The sequence below is a fragment of the Eschscholzia californica genome, unplaced genomic scaffold, assembly GCF_041429995.1.
Source record: "Eschscholzia californica isolate CP2 unplaced genomic scaffold, dmEscCali1.0.p SCAF_3, whole genome shotgun sequence".
NCBI classification, from domain to species: domain Eukaryota; kingdom Viridiplantae; phylum Streptophyta; class Magnoliopsida; order Ranunculales; family Papaveraceae; genus Eschscholzia; species Eschscholzia californica.
The window spans coordinates 12419778-12443132 of NW_028238420.1; the positions used below are offsets into that span (position 1 = coordinate 12419778).

Genomic DNA, 23355 nt, shown 5'->3' on the forward strand with positions numbered 1-23355 from the left:
TCGAGGCACTGCCTCGCCTAGTGGGAGCAAACTGTCTTGAGGCATAAAAACGTATTTTAAAGCCTTGGGCACAAGTACAATCATAGAAAGCTCGCTACTTAATGTAGGCGTGTCGAGTACTCTTTATAAATGTTGTGCTTGATATTATGTTAGTGTCTCGGGCATTGGTGTTTGTCTTTCGAAAATGGGTATTTACAGAAATAAATAAATGGTTGATAATTTTATTTTGTTAGGAAACAAAGTGGTTTTCGTAAGTTTAGATAGACCGTGTGGGCCGAAGGAATAAGGGGGTCTCAGTATATGGGACATCGAAATGTTTAATGTGGCTTTAAACCTAAGGCATATACGAGATACAAAAATACACTTTGGGATCAGTTGATAATGACTAATCTCAATAGGGCAAGGAGTTTTAGAGGATGAAGGTACCAGATAAATGCTCCTAGTGTCGGATACGTATACTTTGAAACAAAAGTGTTGGAAATGAAGTGGTACATCACCTGTTAGGAAATTGGAAAAACAGACATTTTTGGAGGAATGAATGAAATCAACTCGGTAATCTTCGTAAACACTTCAAAGATAACAACTGATTTTATACAAGATTTCAACTCGATACAAAGGTCTCAGACTATCTCGTAAATGACTAATGGATAAACCGAACACACTTCACAAACTTTATGGATGAAGTTTTTAATAGTTTACACCACAACTTTGAGTGCCGACCCAAATCTTTGGGAGACCTCACACAGAGTTAAAAATTGGGACCTTAAAAAAAGAGAATAGTGCTCGAACGACTGGCCTCTTACACATGATCTCAACTCTTAACCACTATGTACCTACTTAAACCATGTTACGTACAAATCTGTTTAGAATATAATTACTATTTCGAAAGGAAGATACAAAATCCAAAAAAGATACTGTTGATTATGTTGGCCCCAAAGTGGTCGCTTTGCCTGCTTACGACCCATGCCATCCCCCGAAGATTGAAAAAAGACCAGGTGGTACGGAGAATCTTAAAAAGATGATTAATTTTGGTTGTGGGGTTTACAAGGGGCGAAGTTACTGAGCACAAATGATGAACTTTCTTATTACAATAGATGACTATTTGGTGGGCATCTAAAACAAATTTCTTTTTTGTTTTTTTTGCCAAATATACAACTCTATACCACTAAAAGCACTCAAAATACCACTAACAACTATGTAAATACCACATGTCAATCCTATTGAAAGTTAAAGATGATCAAAAATTTTAATTTACAAAAGATAAGGAGCCAAGCGGGAGGTTTGTCATAAATTGGGGGCCATTTAAGAATTAAACCAAAAAGTTACGTTACGTCCATCGTGTAACGTGTTTGATAGGGTAACGTATCGGGTTAGAAAAGAAAGAAAATAACGTTTCATAACTCGAAAGCTCTTCTTATGTTCGCTTCCTCGCTTATTCACCATTTTAAGGAGCTCTTGTTGAAGGAACTCTCACCTCTGCTACAAAACTAAACTCTTAAACCGATACTCCATTTATTGTATACTCTCATCTTCACAAACACAGGTCAATCTCTCTTTGTCTCTCTCTCTCTCTCTACTTTATTAGGGTTTCTTCTTGTTCGATGTTCTAGTTACTATCTACCTGTTTTACGATTTAGTTCTGCTACAAACCACATGGTTTCATATGGTTATAGTGATTGAGAAAAAATCAAAGCAAAATGTAGGAACTAGATACTATGGGTTTATCACAAGAGTATAGTAATTGGGCTACCCTGTGTATTAGGGTTTTAGATTGTACTCTTGTTTTTAACCTAATTATTTGAATGTGTACTCTGCCTGTGAAATTCGTTTTAATGGAAAATGGTGAATTTGTTAGAGTTGGTTATTCTTGCTGTGATTATTTTTTTGTTCTTTTCTTGTATTTAGAATTGCTTTAACTTTTAAATATGTGTTCAAGGGGCAATTAAGTTTTTTATAAACAAAATTTAATCTTTTATAAAATGATCAAGTGATGCATAGGTGTGCTTTAAGTGACCAAAGTGGTAGGTTTGCGCTTTGTTTGCTTAAGAGCAATTGAATAAGCACGATTTAAATCTCATCATTTCGCGTCCTCGCTTCGCTTGAGGATTTACATAGTCGATTTTGTGCTTTATGGAAAAGTTCATATTTTGAAAATGATTTTACTCGTAATTTCCAGTTTTAGGTTTAGGGTTTTCCCTTTTACCTAAAAGGTAGAGTGCGGGCGAGATTTAGAGAGGAAGGTTACATGCTTTGTAACTTTTGCGATTAGTATTTTCCACTCATTTTGTTGTTAATGATTTCTTTAATTATTTGATTCACTGAAGTAAATGCTGATTGCGATGAACATAGTGACATAACCACCAGTTAATTGAAGCCTAGTTGAGGTGACTTCCCTGCCTAAAGAGGTAAAAATTAATTTTCTGGAAGAGACTATTTTCAAGAACCACCTGTTAATTGAAGCCTAGTTGAGGTGACTTCCCTTGAGTTACCTAGTGCTTTAGATAAAATACCCCTCAAGGCCCATTTTTGAATTTTATTACCTTCCAATTTGAATGGCCTATTTCTTGTTTAAATAAAGTTTGAACTGCATGATAGTCTTAGTCAATATTCTTCTCGTATTGTTTGTTGTAGATATAAGAGCTAGGTAATGTCGTCCCCTGCGTTATCAGAAGATGCGCAGTCGGAAATTCTAGGGGCAGCTCAACAGTCCCAGGGTTTGGGACCAGTCATTAGTGGTTCATCTTCTTCTCTTGCGAGTCCAACTGCTTCTGCTCCTGTTCCAAGTGGGAGCTTGTCCGCACCAAATGGTTCAACTGCTACTGCAGGTGACGAGAAGCGGGAATCTCCCCAAGCAAAATTTGTTGCAGCACCGGACTCTGTTGTTGCCTCACCTTCGTTCTCTTACGGCGTGATTTCATATGCTAACACTGCACATGGAAGCTCGCAGCAACCTTCATCTACTGATGTGAGTTACCAGCTTTATACATTTATGTGTTAATATCTTATTTGTGAAGAGTCTAAAGATTATACATGACACTCTTTTCGTGACTTTTGTCACATTTGTACTACAGGTCCTTAAGTCAACTGTACCAGTATCTATTGGTGCACCTCAGCATCCAGCCCCTAGTCAAGTTTCAACTTCTGGACCATCATTCTCATACAACATCACGGCACATAATGTTGCTGGCTCCTCTTGTGGCCTCCAGCTTGAACATAACATGGTAAGGGTCATATTTAAGTAATTAAATGTATGTTGAAAGTTTTCAAACCTACTTGTTAAATGTACCTCTTTGACGTGTGCCTTTCCTTCTCCCACCTTTAAGCTCATATGGCTATCCATCAAATCTATTGAACGATATAACATTTCAATAATAAGTAAAGAAAATGATCCAAAGTGTCTTGCTAATGTTTTTGATTAATTATTAAGATGATCATCAGATTAATATCTAGCATATATCTTCCAAGTATGCACAACTGCACACCATTGGGGTGGTCTTCATACTCTTTGAGCTACTGCCTTTCAATGTCATATTAATGTAACTAAACTAATCTGAGTATCCTCACTGCCAAAATAGATTTATGGGTATAGTACACTCTCTTATCACAGTTTTAGGTTAACTTGATCATATCTGCAAGTCTAGAATCACTTGTTAGGGTACTCACTATGTTAAGTATCCATTCATAGAGTGAACTAAGTTACACGCTCTGTTTCTGGTCTGTTGTGAGTAAGGATACTGTTATTTGACGTGAGCCTTGTTCTAATATTGTTGGGTTTATTCCTAATGCAGCTGCTTAGTTTTCGATCACTGTTTAGATCAGTTTTAGCTTCATATACTCTTTGTTGTCTGAGGCACTAGGCTATCTGATCGGCCGTTTAGTTCTTCATCACTGTTTAGATCACTTTTAGCTTCATATTCTCTACCCCAATGAAATCGAAATGCGAAAAACAAATGGGCCACTCAATGTTTCTACCCCAATTAAATAGTAAACCTAGGACATCTTCCAATGCATACTTTATTATTTACAAGGAAAAAAAATAATTGAAACAAAAAAAGAATTATAAGTTTGCAATAGAGACAACAAAGTGGGCCTAGCAAAGGCAAGGCGAGCAAAGTGATGATTTAAGCTCTCTTAAGCGCTCAAAGCCCAATCTGGGAATATACAAAAGAATTGGTGGATTCACAAGGGAAGATGTTACTTCATGATATCCTCCCAATTAGCAATGAAATCGAAATGCGAAAAACAAATGGGCCACTCAATGTTTCTACCCCAATTAAATAGTAAACCTAGGACATCTTCCAATGCATACTTTATTATTTACAAGGAAAAAAAATAATTGAAACAAAAAAAGAATTATAAGTTTGCAATAGAGACAACAAAGTGGGCCTAGCAAAGGCAAGGCGAGCAAAGTGATGATTTAAGCTCTATTAAGCGCTCAAAGCGCAATCTGTGGATATATTAATAAAGCAAAGTACTCCCCTTCTCAACTTGCCGCTTAAGATTAAGTGCGGCTTTGACAACATAGGATATGCTTCACACCTGACTTTTCTGATTTAGTTATTCTCTGGTTGGATTACGTTATTGTACAATACGAGTATATGAGTGTTCTGATTACTTTCGTGAATGTATAAATGAAATGGTAGTTGTAACTTGAATCATCTGCTTCTTGTTTTGTACGGTGTTTTATTAGGTTGTGTTTTACAATGAAATGCTCATGAACTTTTGAAAATCTAATTGATGACTGCACTACCTGCTAAGTTACACAGTTTTTTCATCCTCCTTATACACGATTAACTTTGAGTGATTGCAGAATGCCTCAGTTGCTGCTTCTCAAGAAGCTCGAGCTACCACATCTGCGTCATCTAGTTCTCCTTCTATACCGTTGAGTGTCCATCCTTCAAGTTCTTCAACACCCACAACTCCTAATTTTTACCCAACACCTAGTTGGATGCCACCTGCTCCAACATTCCCTGGTCACTCTGCAATGCCCGGCAACCCTAGAATGTCTGCCCCTCCTGGAATACCTCCATCTGCATCACCCTCTATTCTGTCTGCAGCTATAGATTCTTCACCTGCTCCACATTTCAGACCAAGCGTTCCATATGCTGGTCCTTATCCATCAAATTCGGCTGTTCAACAACAACTGTATCCTTCATTTCCATCTCAAAATGCTCTGGCTCCAATGCCTCAGGGACTATGGTTGCAGCCCCCACAATTTGGTGGCTTGCAGAGGCCTCCCTTTTTATCATACCCTGCGGTTCTCCCTGGACCTTTTCCCTTACCTGTTCGCGGTGTAGGTTTCTCCTCTGTAACCTTGCCTGATTCACAACAACATGGTGCAGGTCTTCCTCGACCACCTGGAGGAACCCCTTTGCCTTCTGTTGGACCTGGGCAGCTGATAAACAGCTCAGAGATGCAGCAAGATTTACCTCCAGGAATTGGTATGGTTCGGATTACAAGAGCCACATTATTTGATCACGATGGGTTTATGGTTATTGACTAATTTTCCTTGAGATCTGCAGACCATAAAAAGGAAGCTAATGGAGACGGAAGCAATGCTGCTACTATAGGTGCAGATGCTTGGACAGCGCACAAGACTGACACAGGAACAACGTACTACTACAATGCTGTCACAGGAGTATCCACATATGAGAGACCTTCGAGTTTTAAGGGGGAGGTAGTTGCAATCACGATTTATTATCTTAACTGTTGGTGGCAATATTGTATAATGATGAAGTTTAGTATCCTTGTTCATGCTATAAAATGTTTTTTTTAAAAACTATTAGATATCTCATAATATTGAATTTCGAGCATTTTTTCTCCAAGGTGCAATAATCCTCTAAGTTTTGACTTAGCTGTTCTATTTCAACTTCAAACATCTGATTACTCTAACCCTTGGTTTTTTCAAAACTACACAGTTTTTTTTTTTGTTAAATTTGAATCTGAGATCTGAAATAAATAATGTGTAATTTACTTGTGTAGTTTGAGTTGCATGTGTTTACTTCTCTAATCAATATAGACCTTCAAACAAGTTTTCTTCTCGAATTCAGACTTGTTTGAAAGCTGAAAACATATTTTTTTTTTGTAAGTTTGAATGAATATTTTAAAGAGGAAAAATATGTACAAAAATGATAGTCTGCAAAGAGGGGCTTGTTACATCATCCAAGTCTCCCAATTAACTACCATGTGTAAGCTGAAAATATATGCATTGGATGCAAAAGACTCGGTTAAAGATCTTATGATAAAAACATGCAAACCAACTAAAATGACATGTACAATCATTTCAGATTCAGATCTACAAAAAAACAAAAGATACCTCAGTCTTCAATCACTTTTCTGTGGTTTTACTTTTCCAACCATTTCCCATCTATTTTGCTTATTCTTCTTGAAAATGTTCCATACCACTTGAGCCAGTATTGACATCTTTATCATTGTCTTTGCAGCGTAAATACTTTTTCTCTATTATGCTAAGAATTTATCATACAATTACTAGTTATTGATAACTCCTTTGGAAGTTTAACGTTGTGTTCCGCTTTTGCAGACCGGTAAGGTTACAGCTCAACCAACTCCTGTTTCATGGTAAGTTGTCTGTTCCTTTCTTATGTTCTTGACACTTCGATGTTCATGCTGTCTTATTTTAAAAGAATTTACTGATAAAGTACAGTATCTGTCTAGCTTCAATCAATTCGTCAGTCTTATATGGTAGTTAACCGGGAGGCTTGGATGATGTAACAAGTCTCCTTAGTTTTCTTAGCCTTTTTCTTTTCTGTGTATAGTTTGCCCTTCTCTTCAATATATTCATTCAAATTTAAAAAAAAAAAAAAAATCAATTCATCAGTGTTTTTCTATTTTCTGTAGTATCAGGATTCTATGTTTTGATAATTACTGGATGATATAAATGAATTGTCGGACTGCAGTATAGCAGTAAGGTACTTGGTGAAAGGAATAAAAAATAGTTAGCAGAAAGAACTCAAGATAAGATCACTAAATAAAGCCCAGAGAGATACCCCATGACAGTAGGAGTGGTTGCCTCCTCTTTGCTAGAGAGTTGGTCGTATCACACTGCTGAACTTGGATGCAGTGAATCTCCGAATTTCTTTGATGATGTTGTACTGCCAATTCAAGCAGTCAACTTTATTTGTATCTTTCCTGTTTCAGGAATATCTGCATGACTGCATTTGTCTCTGATTAGTGATTTAGAAATTTTACGCCCTGAGAAATAGCTTCTGTAAACAAGCTAGTTTTTTTTTTTTGGCTTAATGGGGTCATACGACTAATATCAGTGTTTGAATATTTTTTTGGACAACTCAATTCATGAATTCTTTTTTGGGTGTATTACCGCCTGCCCATTTATTAGTCCAGGACTCCAGATAAAATAACAATACTAAGTGAAAACCCTTTTCTTCACTTAGCATTTCTGTATTTCCGGCAATTGCGTATTTGAATGATTAGGCTATTGTTCAATAATCGCCTCATTTTTTGCCCTACCGTGAGAAGTCTTGCAGATTCTCGATGATGCCACATTGTAGCGTGATTTATGAAGTTTGAAACGGAGTTGATTATCTTTTGACACTCATTTACTACAAAATTAGCCTTTTCTTTTAACATTAAAATGTTGGAACTTGTATGTTATGCTGAATTTCTCATGTTTTGCTGTGCCCAGGGAGAAGTTGGTTGGTACAGATTGGTCATTAGTTACCACAGATGATGGAAAGAAGTACTATTACAACAATAAAACGAAGGTTTTCTCACTAACACTGTTTTATCTATTACTTTTCTGAATCTGTAATCATTTAAATTCTTTTTCTCTTCTTACCTTGTCTGGATGTCCTAAATTTTTTTGCCTTACGCTGTCATGAATTGTTGACATGCGCTTCTTTTAAAATCCTTGTCAACCCTATTATCCTTTTACAAGACACCTGGAGAATTGAACTGCATTTAGATGCAAAAGCAAGACATCTCTTCAATATTTCATTCTTGTGGTCAAAGAAACATTTAGCATACACGAGTACACTGAACTTTTTTAAATAGATGGATACAGAATCTGGACATTCTCATATTGGTGGACCTAATAACCCTTTCGGTACTAAGCATTGAAAACCCAAATCTGCACATAGTCAATTGACTAGTTGATTTGGGGAGCCAACTTAGTCGGCGCTTGGGAGCCGCCTAGCGACGGAACGGCTAGGCGCGAGCCGCGCGACTAAGTCGGTTCGCACTCAACAATTTTATTTAATTTTTCCAAAATCGACTTGTTCTTAGATCTAGGGTTTCTTACCTCTCCCTCTCAACCAAACTTCTCTCTCTACCCCTTCTTCTTTGAAACTTTGAATTATTATTAAATGGAAAATGAAAAGTACATATTGAGTAAGGTAGATATAAAACTACAAAGACCCCATCTAAGCTCTAATCTAAATGTTACATCATCAGAGCCTCCCAATTAGAAACAAAGTTAAAAAAGGTTTTATCCTTTGGCAAGCCCCGTTCCTGTTTCAATGAGACAGCAAAGCCAGGATATCCTCCACTGCAAGTACACTGTTTTGATTAGATGCTTCAAAAATTTGATAGTTTCTGTCGTTCCATATCACCCACAATGGTCCATAGCTCTCTTCTGGACGTTCTTACTTGAAGGATTGCCATTGTGTTATTGCTTGATCAATCGATCTAGGGAGGCACCACTGATTTCGTGACTTGGATGTAAAAGAGTCCCAAAAGAAACAGGCTTTGTCACAATGCAGAAAGAGGTGCATCCGTAGATCGATACGAAAATTTGACTCTTTGTTGTTCTTATGATTTGATTCTTTGTTGTTGTTGTTGTTCTTCAGATCTCTTCGCCACATTCTTTTTCCTTCAAATTTCTTACTTTTTTTGGATAATTTGAGTATATTAATGAATGAAATGTCTATAATTGCTAATATACAATTATAAATTATAATATATATATGACCCAACAAAATCCGACTAGTCGCGATGACATCCCGCCTGGTATGTAGTCCCTAGTTGACCGCCTTGGCCTTTTTCTGTTTTTTCGAGCTTAGCTTGGTGTTCTATCTCTTTGGTCACTGTTCCGGGGCTTGAGATGGACTTCAGAGTCAACACATGCCCCTGCAAAGCTGAAACATACTCTTTTTGTTGACACTAAATGAGATGCATGTGAGGTATTTCTCTTTACAACTAAATGCTAAAGGTGACTAGGAGTTTAAGATCACAACTTATAGAATTTTGTAAAGGAAGTATTGGTAACATAATCTTTTTAGTGCTATTTGTTTAGTGATGAGTGATTCCTAAAGATGAGACTGATGTCACTTTAAGAAACCTGAGCTTCCACCACTCCCTGTAGGTTAGTAGCTGGCAAATTCCCACGGAGGTGACAGAATTGAGAAAGAAGCTAGAAGAAGACCTTTTGAAGATAAACAATGTATCAATGCAAAATGCTACTGTACCTGAAAAAGGACCTGATCCTATTTATTTGAGTGCTCCTGCTGTTACTACTGGTGGCCGTGATGCTACCGGTCTTAGAACATCTGCACCTGGGACCTCATCTGCACTGGACTTGATTAAAAAGAAGCTACAGGATTCGGGCATTCCCTCTGCCTCCTCCCCTATTCAAGCTTCCCCAGGACCCACAACATCGGATACAAATGGTCCCAAAGAAGTTGACACTACAGTCAAGGGTAACCCAAGTGAGAATATTAAAGACAAACATAAGGATGCTAATGGGGACGAGAATATGTCCGACTCTTTTTCAGACTCGGAAGACGAGGAGACTGGACCAACTAAGGAGGACTGTATTATCCAGTTCAAGGTATCATTTTGCTTATTTTGTACTTGATTCCTTACACGCTAAGTTTCCTAGGAAACCTTGGTATCCTTCATGGTCTAAAAGTCTGTATGTGTCCTAATTCCTGTCTTAACGTTTTTTGAAAATTTGAATTAATATTGAAGGGGAAAGAATTTACAAGTCATCCATTACACCTCTCGAAAGAATAATAGGCAAGTTAAAATAATAAAAAAGTTTACAATGTAAAAGTGAAAGCATCCCAATTTTCCACAATATCTAAAATGTAATATGTTCAGTCCAAGTGAAGTTCCTGCTCCAATCACTGTCTAGCATTTGGAAGTATTTTTACGGTGAACTGAGTAAGGGTGGAAATGGTATTGTTCATTAGTTAAGTATTAAGTAATTGTGAGAGGAGAGAAAGGAAGTCAGTTTACCACTTACCAAAAGTACAATGCGAAACATATAAAGAAACTTTCCTGGTGAGACCTTACAAAATATGAAAGAAGTGGATGCTTTGGGTAGGCAGTAGCCGTATGGATTTTTATACAGTGAACGAGTGATCATATATATATATATTATATTTATATATATGTATATATGTATATATGTACCTCCAGTAGCATAGCAATTGGAACTTGGCCTTCGACGTCGAAAAGCAATTCATGCACTTCGCCGTTGTTGCACCTAGGCGAGCAACTAATACCAACTCCTAGCGTGCACTGTCTTACCAACTTAACAGTCAAATATGTAATCATGTACGACAAGTTACAACTTAACATAAAATCATACAGGATAACTCAATAAGACTCAACAGATTTAAAATTCATAGAACACAAATATCAAGTTCACCACAAAAATTAAATTATACATAATACTGGTTTTAGCCGAGTACTAGAAGAGAATTGAAAAAACTTAACATGACAAATCATGTCACAAATATCCTACACCCACTATAACGATGCTAGTATCAGGGTCTAAGCCACAAAATTCTTGTATTCTAATTATTGGAGTTCCATAAGTATTGCTAACAAAAGAAGTCTAATTGGACGTTGGAGTCACTTAATGGTGAACTTCATTATTGCAGGAGTAGAAATTGCTTTTGATGTGAAACGCTAAATTCTCAATGTCAATTTTTATACCTGTGTGTAGGAGATGCTTAAAGAGCGTGGAGTCTTGCCATTCTCAAAATGGGATAAGGAACTTCCAAAGATAGTTTTCGATCCGCGTTTTAAGGTTTGTTGAGTCTAAAGATTATGAATTTCTTACTGCAGCAAGATTGGGGCATTTCTACAACTGCAACTTCACTAAACAGGTGTTGTTAGTCTCTCATGTCCTTTTCTGCACTTGTGACAGGATGAGCTTGTTTCATCTGTATCTTCACCCCTTGTCATTCTCTAGTGTGGTAGTGTGCACCCATGATATCACATGCTGAAAATTATGCTAATTTATGGACGTCATGTAAGCAAGTTAACTCAATGGTGACACATACTTTTATAGGAATAGGTGCAGAAATTCAAATTTACCTTTATGGATTGATATATGTGTTCCCCTCCATACGGGCCATTCATTTTTCTCTACAAACTCATCTAGCCAAATAGTTCAAAAAGAAAAAGACTTACTCGATTCTATGTACTTTTGGGTGTTTGACTGGTACTACAACTGTGAATAAGATCCACTAAAAGGTCTTCCTGGCTGCATCATCCAGTTAAATGAAGATGAGTGACATGTACATTTAAAGAAGATGAGTGACATGTACATTTAATAGAGAACATGCGCTTGAGATGAGTCTTTGGTTGAATCTATTCTATAACCTTTAGGTAGCACCTCTGGTCTGATGTGCAATTGTGGTCTGGCATGACTGCATCTGTACTACTTTTATCTCAAGTTGCTCTTTTACTGAATACTGATTTAGTTTGGTATCTAAGTGAAAGTCAGAGCTCTGTTCAAAGTGACAATTTGGTTGCGGGATCTGCCTTTTCTGATAAATGCTGTAACTTCCAATGTCCTCTGTTCAAAGTGATAATTTTCTTCTGAAATGTATAAAATGACTATTGTTACTCTTCTTATTGGAGGGGGGTTTCCATGTTTTCAGGCTGTTCCAGGATATTCTGCACGGAAATCCTTGTTTGAACACTATGTTCGGACACGAGCTGAAGAGGAGCGCAAGGAAAAGCGGGCAGCTCAAAAGGCTGCAGTAGAGGCTTTCAAGCAGTTGCTGGAAGAAGCATCAGAGGTTACACTTTGAATCATAAATTCGACAATATGCACTCATATTTATCATAAGTTTAGTCCTTCAAGATTAATAGGTTACGAGCTTTGTACATTAGATCACTTACTGAAAGTCTGCTCCCATCAGGAAATTGATCACAAGACTGACTATCAATCTTTCAAAAAGAAATGGGGTCATGACACTCGGTTTGAAGCATTGGATCGTAAGGATCGGGAGCATTTACTGAATGAGAGGTATGGAACTGAAAACTGTGTAGGCATTTAGCCGTTATGGAGAAGTATTTTTCTCCAGGTGCAGCATGAAATCACTTAGTGTAGCACATTGGAATGAAAATAAGAGTAAACTACTATCTTATTCTAGTTGATCATATTAAGAGTTAATGACATCAAGAAGCAAGCGGTTTGTAAAGTTTAGTGGTTAATCTCGGATGAGTAAACTGAATATCCAAGGGCCTACAATTTGCTGCTCCGCTTAAATGAGAAATCCAAATCTTACTCAACTTAGAAACCAAGCAACAGTCCTGCGTAAATTATGCCTTCCGAGGACCCTACCTCAAATAGAAAATGCTGCTGTGCTTGAAATTTCTAGAAAACCAGAAAATTAAGCGAGTGAACTTAAATATCAACTACATGGACAAGAAAATCTAGCCCGATTGATTGCTTCTTGGATGGTATACTAATTAAGAGGTTCTGTTTTGGGCTATTGGGCAGTCCAAGGATGTGTGCAAATTTGTCAGTCGTCTCACACATGTACTGATATTGACTGCACTTTGACTACCATCTTGGGTACATAGTCTTGCTCTTGGGACAAAGAGTACCCTAGGTCTCGACTTTTGCTAGGAGCGAGGACCAGGACACTCTCCTAGGTAGTGTGAAACTTGTAGTACGTTCCACCCCTTCATAATCAGCGTGCCACAACTGACATACTAGTTACGTGGTAACTGTCTTAGACCAGGACATATGTTACGGAGGGATGGCTTATTGTCCGTAACTAGAAAAACCTTGTGTAGAATGTTAGACTAACACCTTCTGTGGACCTTATACTTGATGGTTGCACAGAAAGAGAGTTTCACTTTTTTCTAATTGTTCTTTGGTTATTATTATTACTCCATCTCAGGGATATGTAAATGATTTTGCTCTTTTGTTTGTCACTTTTTCAATCAACTATCAACTAAGAGAAGGAATTACAAATAGGTTAGATAGAAGGAAAGTCCCCTCATATATAAAGTGGATGGACTGGTAGAGATTTGAGTAATTTTTAATTTTCTTGCAGCATAAAGTATTTTTGATTCAATTTTTTAGTCTTACCTAATTGTTTCTAAGTTCACCTTGTCATGGCCCTTTTTCATTTCATAAGATTGAGAATTTCCTTGTAGGGTTCTTCCACTGAGAAAGGCAGCTGAAGATAGGATTCGAGCAGTAAGAGATGCTGCAACGTTTAGCTTCAAGTCCATGCTTCGAGAAAAGGGAGATATAAATACAAGTTCCCGTTGGTCTAGGGTAGGTACCTCATTCGTTGATTTTTTCTGAAAATTTGAATACATATGCTGAAAAAGAAACTATGTGGAAGTGTGACTCCCAAGACAAGAATTGCTGAAAATATAAATCCTGAACTTTGGGAGAAAAGCTTCTTTCCCTTAAGTCTTAATCAGATTTTGATTCAAAAGCTGTCATGGCATTATCCTGAGTAAGGAATGAAACTTCCCGAAATTTCACCGAAATTTCGCGAAACGTTTCCTAAAATCAGATTAGGTGCACGAAGTAACACTTACAACTATTTCCTGCATAGTTTCCACCGACATGATCGAAATTTCCACCGAAATAGTTGGAAATATCGAAATTTCCACCGACATGATGGAAATTTTGACCGACATAGTAGAAATCTAGCATAAAACCTGGAGAAACTAATACTAGAAACATATCCCTTCCTTTTTCTTTTTCATCTTCATTTCTCTTTGACCTCTCTTGATTTTATACTATGTTTTTCTTTTTTTGAATAATTTGAATTAATATTAAGAAAGAAAAAAGAAAACTACAAGGACAGGACAAAATCTAAAGCAAAAAAACTGTCCCAAAAATTACATCAAGACATCCTCCCATTTAGAGATGAAATCGAAACAGGATTTATCTCTCGCCCAAGCTAATTGCCTACTCCAATGAAATAGAATGATAAGAACATCCTCAATCTCCAGACTAGAACCGCCCTGGGGTTCTTTAAAGGTTTGGTTGTTCCTATCCATCCAAACAGCCCAAACAATAGCGAAAGGAACAAGTGCCCAAAGGTCCCTCTTGATCCGGTTAGGACACAACCCATTCCATTGCTCCAAAATCTGGTCAATAGACTTTGGACTACACCAGACGCTACCGCAAGACGAGACAAAGAAGTCCCAAAAAGGCTTGGCTTTCGGACAAAGAATGAGTAGGTGGTCCACTGTTTCGCTATCCTCCTTGCATCGGACACATCTGTTTGGCCAGGGCATTCCTCTCTTTTGTAGCTGATCGATCGTTGGAAGCTTTCCCAAGACAGCAGCCCACATCACGAAGCTAACTCTAGGAGGCACTCTAGGCGACCACAGCGTTATGAACTTGAAGGAGTAGGAGTAGGGGGCTGGACCCTTAATTCTTGTGTAGCACTGTTTGACCGAGAGGGGGTCTTTCTCATTTCTGCACCAAATCCTATAATCCTCCCCATCCTCTAGAATCCGAAACCCTTGGAGGTGATCCATCAGGTGGATGAAAATTGGGATTTCCCAATCATTTAGATTACTTCTAAGTGTGATATCCCAGACTTGGAGCTCTCGAGAATAAAATTGATGGACTGGACCCTCTTTAAGGACTGCAATGTGATAGATAGCCGGAAATCTGTCCTTGAGAGGTATCGGAAGGCACCAAATGTCGTCCCAAAAGTGAATGGTCTTGCCATTACCTAATCTCCATTTTGTAATGTCATTTAGTACATCTGCCTTGGAAGCTATACCTCTCCAAACGCTACACCCGTAAGGTTGCTTAACTTTCTTCTGACACCACCCACCTTTCACCAACCCATACTTCTCAGCTATAATATCATGCCAAAGGCTTGACTTGTCTTGAGCAAACCTCCATAGCCACTTCATTAGGAGGGCATCATTCATGACTTTAAGGCTCTTGATACCAAGACCACCCTCCTCCAAGTCTTGACAAATCAAGTCCCAAGCAACCCAATGAATCCTCTTAGAATTGTATGCATTATCCCACAGAAAGTTGCACATTTTGCTATCTATATATTTAAGGACCGAACCGGGGATATTAAAGAGAGATAGGTAGTATATTGGCAAGGCAGAGAGGACTGCTTTAATTAACGTCAATTTACCTCCACGAGATAGAGATTTAGCCTTCCAAGCAGAGAGTTTTCTGTTCACTCTTTCAATCACAGGATCCCAAAGAGCCTTGCACTTATAACCCTGCCCCAACGGGAGGCCTAAGTAAGTCGTGGGCAAAACCCCCACCTTGCACCCAATAATAGAAGAGTCTGCCAAAACACTACAGCCGCTTGAAGTCCTCAGGGCTGGGAATATCGTAGACTTGGAGTAATTGACCTTAAGACCCGAAGCAAGCTCAAACCAGATTAACACCTCCTTAAGCTTCCTGATTTGAGAAGTGGAGTCTTCGAGGAAGAAAAGAGTATCATCTGCGAATTGTAGGTGGTTTACTGGAGTGCCTCCTTCCTTCACTGAGAACCCACTGATCCAGCGATTTGCCTCAGCCACTCTCATACAATAGCTCAGAATTTCCGCAACTAGAAGAAATAGCATGGGGGATAGGGGGTCCCCCTGGCGAATCCCTCTCGAACTTTGAAAAGGCTTGGTGGGGACTCCATTAATCATGATGGAGAAAGAGGCTGAGCTAATGCAGCCGTAGATCCAAGACCTCCACTTGTAACCAAACCCCATCCTATCCATGGATTGATACAGAAAATCCCAAGATACTCTATCGTAAGCCTTCTCCAGGTCAATCTTTACTACTAAACCCTGCTTGCCTGATTGCCTCCTGGAATCGATAATCTCATTAGCTATTAGGACCCCGTCGAGAATTTGCCTGCCGGCAACAAAAGCCCCTTGATACGTCGAGATCAGATCATCCAACACCATCTTGAGTCTAGACGCCAATAATTTGGAAACAATCTTATAACATCCTCCCACCAGACTAATAGGTCTGAAATCCCCGAGGTGCTCGGCATTAGACTTCTTAGGGATTAAGACAATGAAGGTCTGGTTTAATCTCCAGTCCATCTGCGCTGTATCCATGAATTCTTCAGTCATTAGCATGAAATCCTCTCGAATAATCTCCCAGCATTTTGAAAAGAAGGAGATAGGGAGCCCGTCAGGGCCGGGAGCCTTATCCTTGGCCAGCTCTTTCAAAGCCTTCTTCACTTCTTCTTCCGAAACTGGGCATTCAAGAACTCTAGCGACTTCAGGATTCAATCTAGGAATGTCCATGTTCTCTATCGAGGGCCTCCAAAACTTGTTCTCCGAGTACAAATTACTGAAATGGTCTATCGCTGCTTGTTTGATGTCAGCCTCTTCAAATAACATCTGATTGTTATGGGAAATCCCACCTATTCTGTTCGCCCGAGCCCGACAATTAATTATTTTATGGAAATAAGCAGAGTTCCGATCTCCAGCTTTCAACCATTGAATTCTCGACTTTTGACGAAGGCTTATTTCCTCTAACTGGAGTAGCTTCTGGAGCTCCGCCCTCATTTCTCTGCGGGCTCCAAAGACTGACTCCGACAGACTGCCCTCCTCCATTTTATCCCATATTTCTAGCTGATTCCGAATAGAGTTCAACCTAGCATTGAAATTACGAAACTTCTCCCGAGACCAAATTTTTAACTTGTTCTTAATATGATGTAGCTTAAGCCATAGAATTGAACTTGCCTTATCAATGAAACTGACCTCATTCCACCAAGTCTGAATATTGTCTAGAAAATCGCTTTCTTTCATCCAAACTTCTTCTAACCTGAAAGGGGGAGACCCACTCTTTTTCAACTCAGTTCGGAGAAGAATCGGAGAGTGATCTGAATTCCACCTAGGAAGGACAACCTGCTCCACCAAAGGAAATTTGGTCTCCCATTGGGAGGACACCAAGAATCGATCAAGGAGACTCATAGAAGGGTTACTTTGGTTATTTGACCACGAGTACTCCATGCCTTGCTTCGGGAGATCAAGGATACCATGTCTAGAAACCCACCCTTCGAAGTCTTTCATACTCTTAGAAATCTTCTTTCCATTCTTTTTCTCATGCAGGAAACGAACGACATTAAAGTCCCCACCTAAGCACCAAGGGTGAGACCACTTCGATGCAATGGTGTTCAGCTCTTCCCATAACTCATGACGTTTTTCTTTCCCATAACTCATGGTGTTCAGCTCTTCCCATACTATGTTTTTAATGCTTTTTAAATCTATTTGAATGCTTTATGCCATGACTTCACTACCTAAATTGATTTTATCTTAGTAACACCTCTGATATAACTGTGTAAGCGAGTGATTGACGATACCTTCTTAAACTAACATAGTTTGTTAACTATTTACTATTATCAGTAAGAATGTTATCTTTTGGGTGTTATAGCCAAAAAGTTATTCAATTTACCCCCGGAAATAACTGTGTAATTGTTAATACTCCCTCAAACTAATGGATAATTTTAAACATCATTTTTGTGTTTCGTTATGGTTTAATAATGTTGGTATACATAATTGCATCATGTTTCTATCATTTCTGTAAATTTGTAAGATTTCCACACTGACCGAAACGTTTCTAATTTTGGACCGACCGAAATTTCCACCGAAACCGATATTTCATTCCTTGATCCTGACTACATGTTTTAAAGTTTTATTAACTGTTTCTTGAAAATCTCATTGATTTAAAATAAAAGGGACATATTAGTGCATTGATGCATTTCACTGAGACTCTAAGTCAAACTCTAAGTGATTTTAGTACTCACCGAGCATAGAAAGGTAAGGATTAGAGTCATTGATGCATTGAGTGGGACTGTGTTAAATAAAAACCCACACTTTTAAAAAATAATATTGTAGTTCCATATTTTTGTGTGGAAAGCATGATATTTAAACTGTTATGTTTTAAAGAAAATCATTTAGAAGAACTTTAAGCAGACAACTTTTTCTGTTTTTGATGTGCAAATGCTCTTTACATTAGAAGAAAATGTTGCTTATCAAACCAAACTTTGTGCTGCTAAAATGAAGTTTGCTGGATGAACTTGTTTCCTTTCGAGTTTTTAAATTAGTGGCTCCTAGAATTATTTTTTATCTCTGTTTGTTAACCACCAGAAGATATTTTGCTAGTATATGACAGATCACTTGGGGAATGCATTGCTCTTTTCAGTTATTGCTTAACACTCTTCTCAACTAGTCCTGTTAAGCAAATCCGCTTCTGTCGGAGGAGATGGGTTACTAAACAGGATACAACTATTTCTGACAACCATTATGTGAAAAGTGTCTGTAACATGTATTATTAACATCTAGTCTTCCTGAACTTAAAAGCTATATTGTCAAAAGCGGCAATTTTGATGCCTCGCCTTACACCAAGATCCTTTTATATGTTTTTGACACCCTGCCTTTCTGATTTAGCGCCTTTCCGGGGGGAGATATAAATTGTTGGTGTTTGGTCATTAAGATAAATATAATCTATTATCTATATACTATAATACATCATTTATATGTCGATTCAATTTGCTAATATACCATACAATACATATTGTACATCAAAACCTACATATCTATTGGCGTCCAGGCACACCCTCCCTCAAATTTTAGTGTATTTCGCCCTCCCTACCTTTTGCCCCAAATGAAAATTTGAAGTTCAAAAGAGTTGCAAAGAGACACAATGGTGTAAGCATAATTAGTATCATTTTATCTGAAGTAGAACAGTTCTATTAATTAGTTTGTATGATATTAAGATGTTTTTCTTTTCCCTTTGCTGCAAATAGTTTTCCTTCTATATAATACATTTGTTTCTCAAAGGTGTTAACATCTTGCAACTGATCTAGGTGAAAGATAACCTAAGGGATGATCCAAGATACAAATCGGTTAAGCATGAAGATAGGGAGATCTTGTTTAATGACTATTTATCAGAGTTAAAAGCTGCCGAAGTTGAAGAAGAACGAACATCAAAAGCAAAAAGGGACGAGCAGGTACAACTTTGTGTATAACTTTAAGTTTGTAAGTCGACAAAAGTTACACATGTAATTGTTCGAATGAGTGTTTAACTGGTTATTTAGAAAATATCCAACCTTTGCTGACAGCCTAGCCTGACAGGTTGTACAAGAACTTGTATATTGTTCCTTGTTCTTTTTGGTTCGTTACACACAAGAAAGAACTGAATGCCGAACCATGGCTGTCAATATAAACCTATAAATGTAGGTTGGGTGCGTTCTGAACTTGGAATAGTTATAACTTATAACACTTAATTCTAGGACCATTGCCAATAATTTTTTTTAGAAACTAACTTTTGGAAGAATAGCTGGCAGAAGTTCTAATGGTGGTTTGCAGTTGATGAAATAAACAGAACTCAGTTTCCAAGTTTAAAGTCTTACTAGGAGCTCTGTATCTAGGTAAGTTAACTTCGTAACAAAGACTTGGGACCAACTTAAAACTCCTAACATGTTTTGAAGGATACACGTCAATGTGAGCCCTTTGATCTCCTTTTAAGATATAAAATACAGCCACAAAGTGTCACGGGAATGAAGTTGCATATTGACTAAAAATTGTTCAGATTTGTGGACTACCTGCATATGCGTGACTTGTTTGTTGTTTCTAATTGTATTGGGTGGTGGTTAAAGATTTTGTGTTTATCAGAGTGTATATTCATGCTATAATGTACAATGTATGGAGAAAAAATGATTGCATGTATTGCTTTGGCTCAGGATAAATTGAAAGAAAGGGAAAGAGAAATGCGGAAACGGAAAGAAAGAGATGAACAAGAAATGGAGAGAGTGCGCTTGAAGGTTCGCAGGAAGGAGGCAGTTTCTTCCTATCAAGCTTTGCTTGTGGAGACAATAAGAGACCCTGAGGTATTTTCCAAGCCTTAACTCTAATAGTCACTGCTCTGTGGTGTTTAATGTAGAGATTTTGCCTCTTCAGCTTTATATGTTTAGCTGCATCTAATTCTTTGATCGGGAGTAGCTTAAAACTATTGAGATCCATAGAAAATCTGTTGGAGGTCTGCATGGTATGGATGCAGTAAAGACACAATAGGTTGGGAATGACTACCATACAAAACAGGTGGGAAGGAACATCTTATATCTGTCTTTTTGTGCTTTCACATGGTGCTGGACCTACACGTAACATTGAAAGTTTAGTAATACTACATTTAAGCTTGTATTCTTTGTTGATCCACAAAATATAACTTTTGCTCATCCATGCAGGCATCTTGGACGGAATCGAAGCCTAAACTGGATAAAGATCCCCAAGGACGTGCTACCAACCCCGAGTTAGATAAATCTGATACAGAGAAGCTTTTCAGGGAGCACGTAAAGACACTGTATGAGGTAATTAGCCTGCCACCACTTTGTTTCTCTTGTTGGTATCGTGAAAGTTATGTACTGGCCGGCTTTAATAATGTTGCAGGCCACTCAACGTTCACAAGTTTACATGTTATGTTCTTGGTAATGTATAAACTGTTATAAGTCGCCAAGTTACTAGGTTGTAATTTAATAATGTCGCAGGCCACTCAACGTTCACAAGTTTACATGTTATGTTCTTGGTAATGTATAAACTGTTATAAGTCGCCAAGTTACTAGGTTGTAATTTAACCTCGGAGCATAAGTATGCTTTTGATCAGTGTGATCAAGGCATGCTCCTTGAGGCGATATGAGAGTTTTGCGCTACAGAGTTTGGATATTCCACTATTCTGCCCTCTTCCTCTTGGTCAATCCCAAGCTCAGACGAGCTACTCGGCAAGTCTGCCCTTCCTCTTTCTATATAGTAATATAGTATGTATTATGAATTAATATTAATTGTTCCGTTTGAACTTTGAAGTATAACACTATAAAAGTATATACTAGTTTATTTTTCTTGACCTGGTAGAAAAGCTAACTGTAGTGATTGGATTCACCATCAACCTGTGATACTTAGCTGCATATAGAGTAGTTTCCACTTCCGCATAATTTTATGTATTCTTTAACTTTCTGGATATGAGTGCTCCCTCGCAATCATTATAGTTCAGGTTCACTGCATATAGAGCAGAAGCGCTTTGATGAAATCTCCTTTTTATTCATCCCATAAGGTTGCTTCATGTAGCAAGTATACGATTTGTAGCAACTTTTGGTGTCTTTTGTTGGTTATCAATATAAGGAACTCCTAGCACTAAAGGTAAGTTATTTTGTCAAGGAATGGCGAATAGCATATTGACTAACCATTTGAGTGAAGGAATAACCCTAGTTTATTCCTATAACAACTTTTGGTTTCTTTTCCGTTGGTTATCAATATAAGTATACTTCCTACTGACCTGTGGTCGACATTTCTAGCGCTGTGCACGTGACTTTCAAGCTCTATTAGCTGAGGTAATAACCGCAGAAGCATGTGACCAAGTGACTGATGATGGGAAGACGGTTCTTACTTCTTGGTCCACTGCTAAAAAGCTTCTAAAGTCTGATCGTAGGTATTCTAAGATGCCTAGAAAAGAGCGTGAGTCATTGTGGCTTCGATATGCCGAAAACATGCAAAGGAAGCAGATTGTAGCATCTGATTCAAAGGAAGATAAGCTTAATACAGACACAAAAGCTCGGAGCTCTCTCATTTCCAGGAGGTCACCAACAGGTTCCAGGAAAAATCATGGACGAAGTTAGCGGGTAAGAAATTCTACTTTATTTTTCTCTTTATCTTTCTGTACTTATATTCTTAACTAGGTTGGATGATTATGGTAAATATAACTGCATTTTTTTCCTGGACAAGATTCAAACGTTCTCTGTAGTGGATGCACATTTGCCCACCTAACCAAAGATTGTTTGACCGGAAAGTCACAATTACAGGTTTATGAACTCATCATGGTGAAATGGCGGCAATGGGGTGATATAAAAACAGGTGACGGGTAGTGGAAGATAGACTATTCGATGGGTCTTAACTTGACCACTGATGATGCTTAGAAGTTAGACCAATAGTATGCATTATGTTTTCAAGTTTTTGACTATCCATTAAATCGATCTCGTTAGTCGAAGATGATTGATCAACCTGATCCCATGTCTTAGCCAGTCCCACCAAAAGCAAATAATGGAGTCTATCCTGAAGACTGAAAGAAATCAACCATATAATTTGCTCTAGTAAGCATATCGAAACAAAGAGAGAGGCCCAGCGGGTGCTTTTTTGTGTGTTAGCCAGGCTTGCTCGACTATAAATAGATTAGTAAGAAGGTCTTAAGTTACTACAAAAACCGCTATTCCCGTTTGTTTTTGGGCTATAAGACTCTTAGCTTCCACATTTTTTTTGTAGAGTTCCGGTTGGGTTTTCCAACCAAGAAAGGCATGGGAAAGAAAAGATTGGATTCCTAACAAGGAACTCCTGCTTTATTTTTTTATATATATGAAATTTTTGAAAAACAAACTTCCAAATTCCACCAATGGATACAACTTTTTATTGTGAAGTGTCTATCTTCTGTACTTCGCATTGCTTTTTTGGAGTCAATTAGCTTGCGTTGTCCGTTAACAAAATTGTTAGAACGATAGCCTGAGCATTTTGCTTTCCTTTTTGTCAGGTAAACTGGATACGTGTGATACAACCATCCTAGCATGGAAGAGAAAGGTAACCAGTATCAAGAACGGGAGACAACGAGAGAACAAGAAACAAATTGATCAGTGCAGCTGAGCTAGTTCTAACATTTAGGGCCGTCACTGTATCAACTATGTTGTAGATTAATCTCAAAGATTGGAGAATTCCCATGGATTTAGCCAATTCTACAAATTCAATTTGTGATCTTTTCTTCCATCCTTCTTACTTTTGGGTTCCAGTTCTTGGTTACTGAGATTATGCCTTGTTCTCATATTCAAAACATGATATATCTCCTTTTAATGGTAGATTGAACTTTAGAATTACTACAGTAATAGCAAATTCTGCTTATATTATTTGGTATTTTCTGCTGCATATTTAAGTAGATTATTCGACATAGACAATCTTTATCTGTTTCGCCTTTGCCTGCGATGAACACTTCTTCCTCTTCCTCGTTTATTTTCATTTCGTGTTCTTTATAGGGCATTATTTGTAGTAGGGAAGAAAGCTGTCAAGGTGGTCAAGCTTTAAAAAAATATATGTTTATCATCTATTTTTGGTTGATTTTGAGTGATTGTGAAGTGATTTCTA

The 23355-nt window shown here is 37.9% G+C and overlaps 1 protein-coding gene across 2 annotated transcripts; it reads left to right on the forward strand.

The window, feature by feature from the left end:
* Positions 1–1253: 1253 nt before the first annotated feature.
* On the forward strand, positions 1254–23120 carry PRP40C (pre-mRNA-processing protein 40C). 2 transcript variants are annotated; one of them, XR_015237554.1, is made up of 18 exons: positions 1339–1543; positions 2632–2965; positions 3072–3221; positions 4811–5441; positions 5523–5677; positions 6542–6579; positions 7664–7742; positions 9341–9805; positions 10931–11014; positions 11874–12014; positions 12138–12244; positions 13387–13510; positions 19053–19196; positions 19929–20075; positions 20146–20286; positions 20430–20552; positions 21531–21854; positions 22754–23120. XR_015237554.1 is itself a non-coding variant. In XM_086668962.1 (17 exons), the coding sequence occupies exons 2-16, from the start codon at positions 2648–2650 to the stop codon at positions 21849–21851; spliced, it is 3027 nt and encodes a 1008-aa protein (XP_086525088.1). In that variant the 5' UTR covers positions 1254–1543; positions 2632–2647; the 3' UTR covers positions 21852–21854; positions 22754–23120. The 2 variants fall into 2 exon arrangements, 1 of the variants encoding a protein (XP_086525088.1); XM_086668962.1 differs by lacking the exon at positions 20146–20286 and having other exon boundaries at positions 1254–1543.
* The last annotated feature ends 235 nt before the right edge of the window (positions 23121–23355 follow it).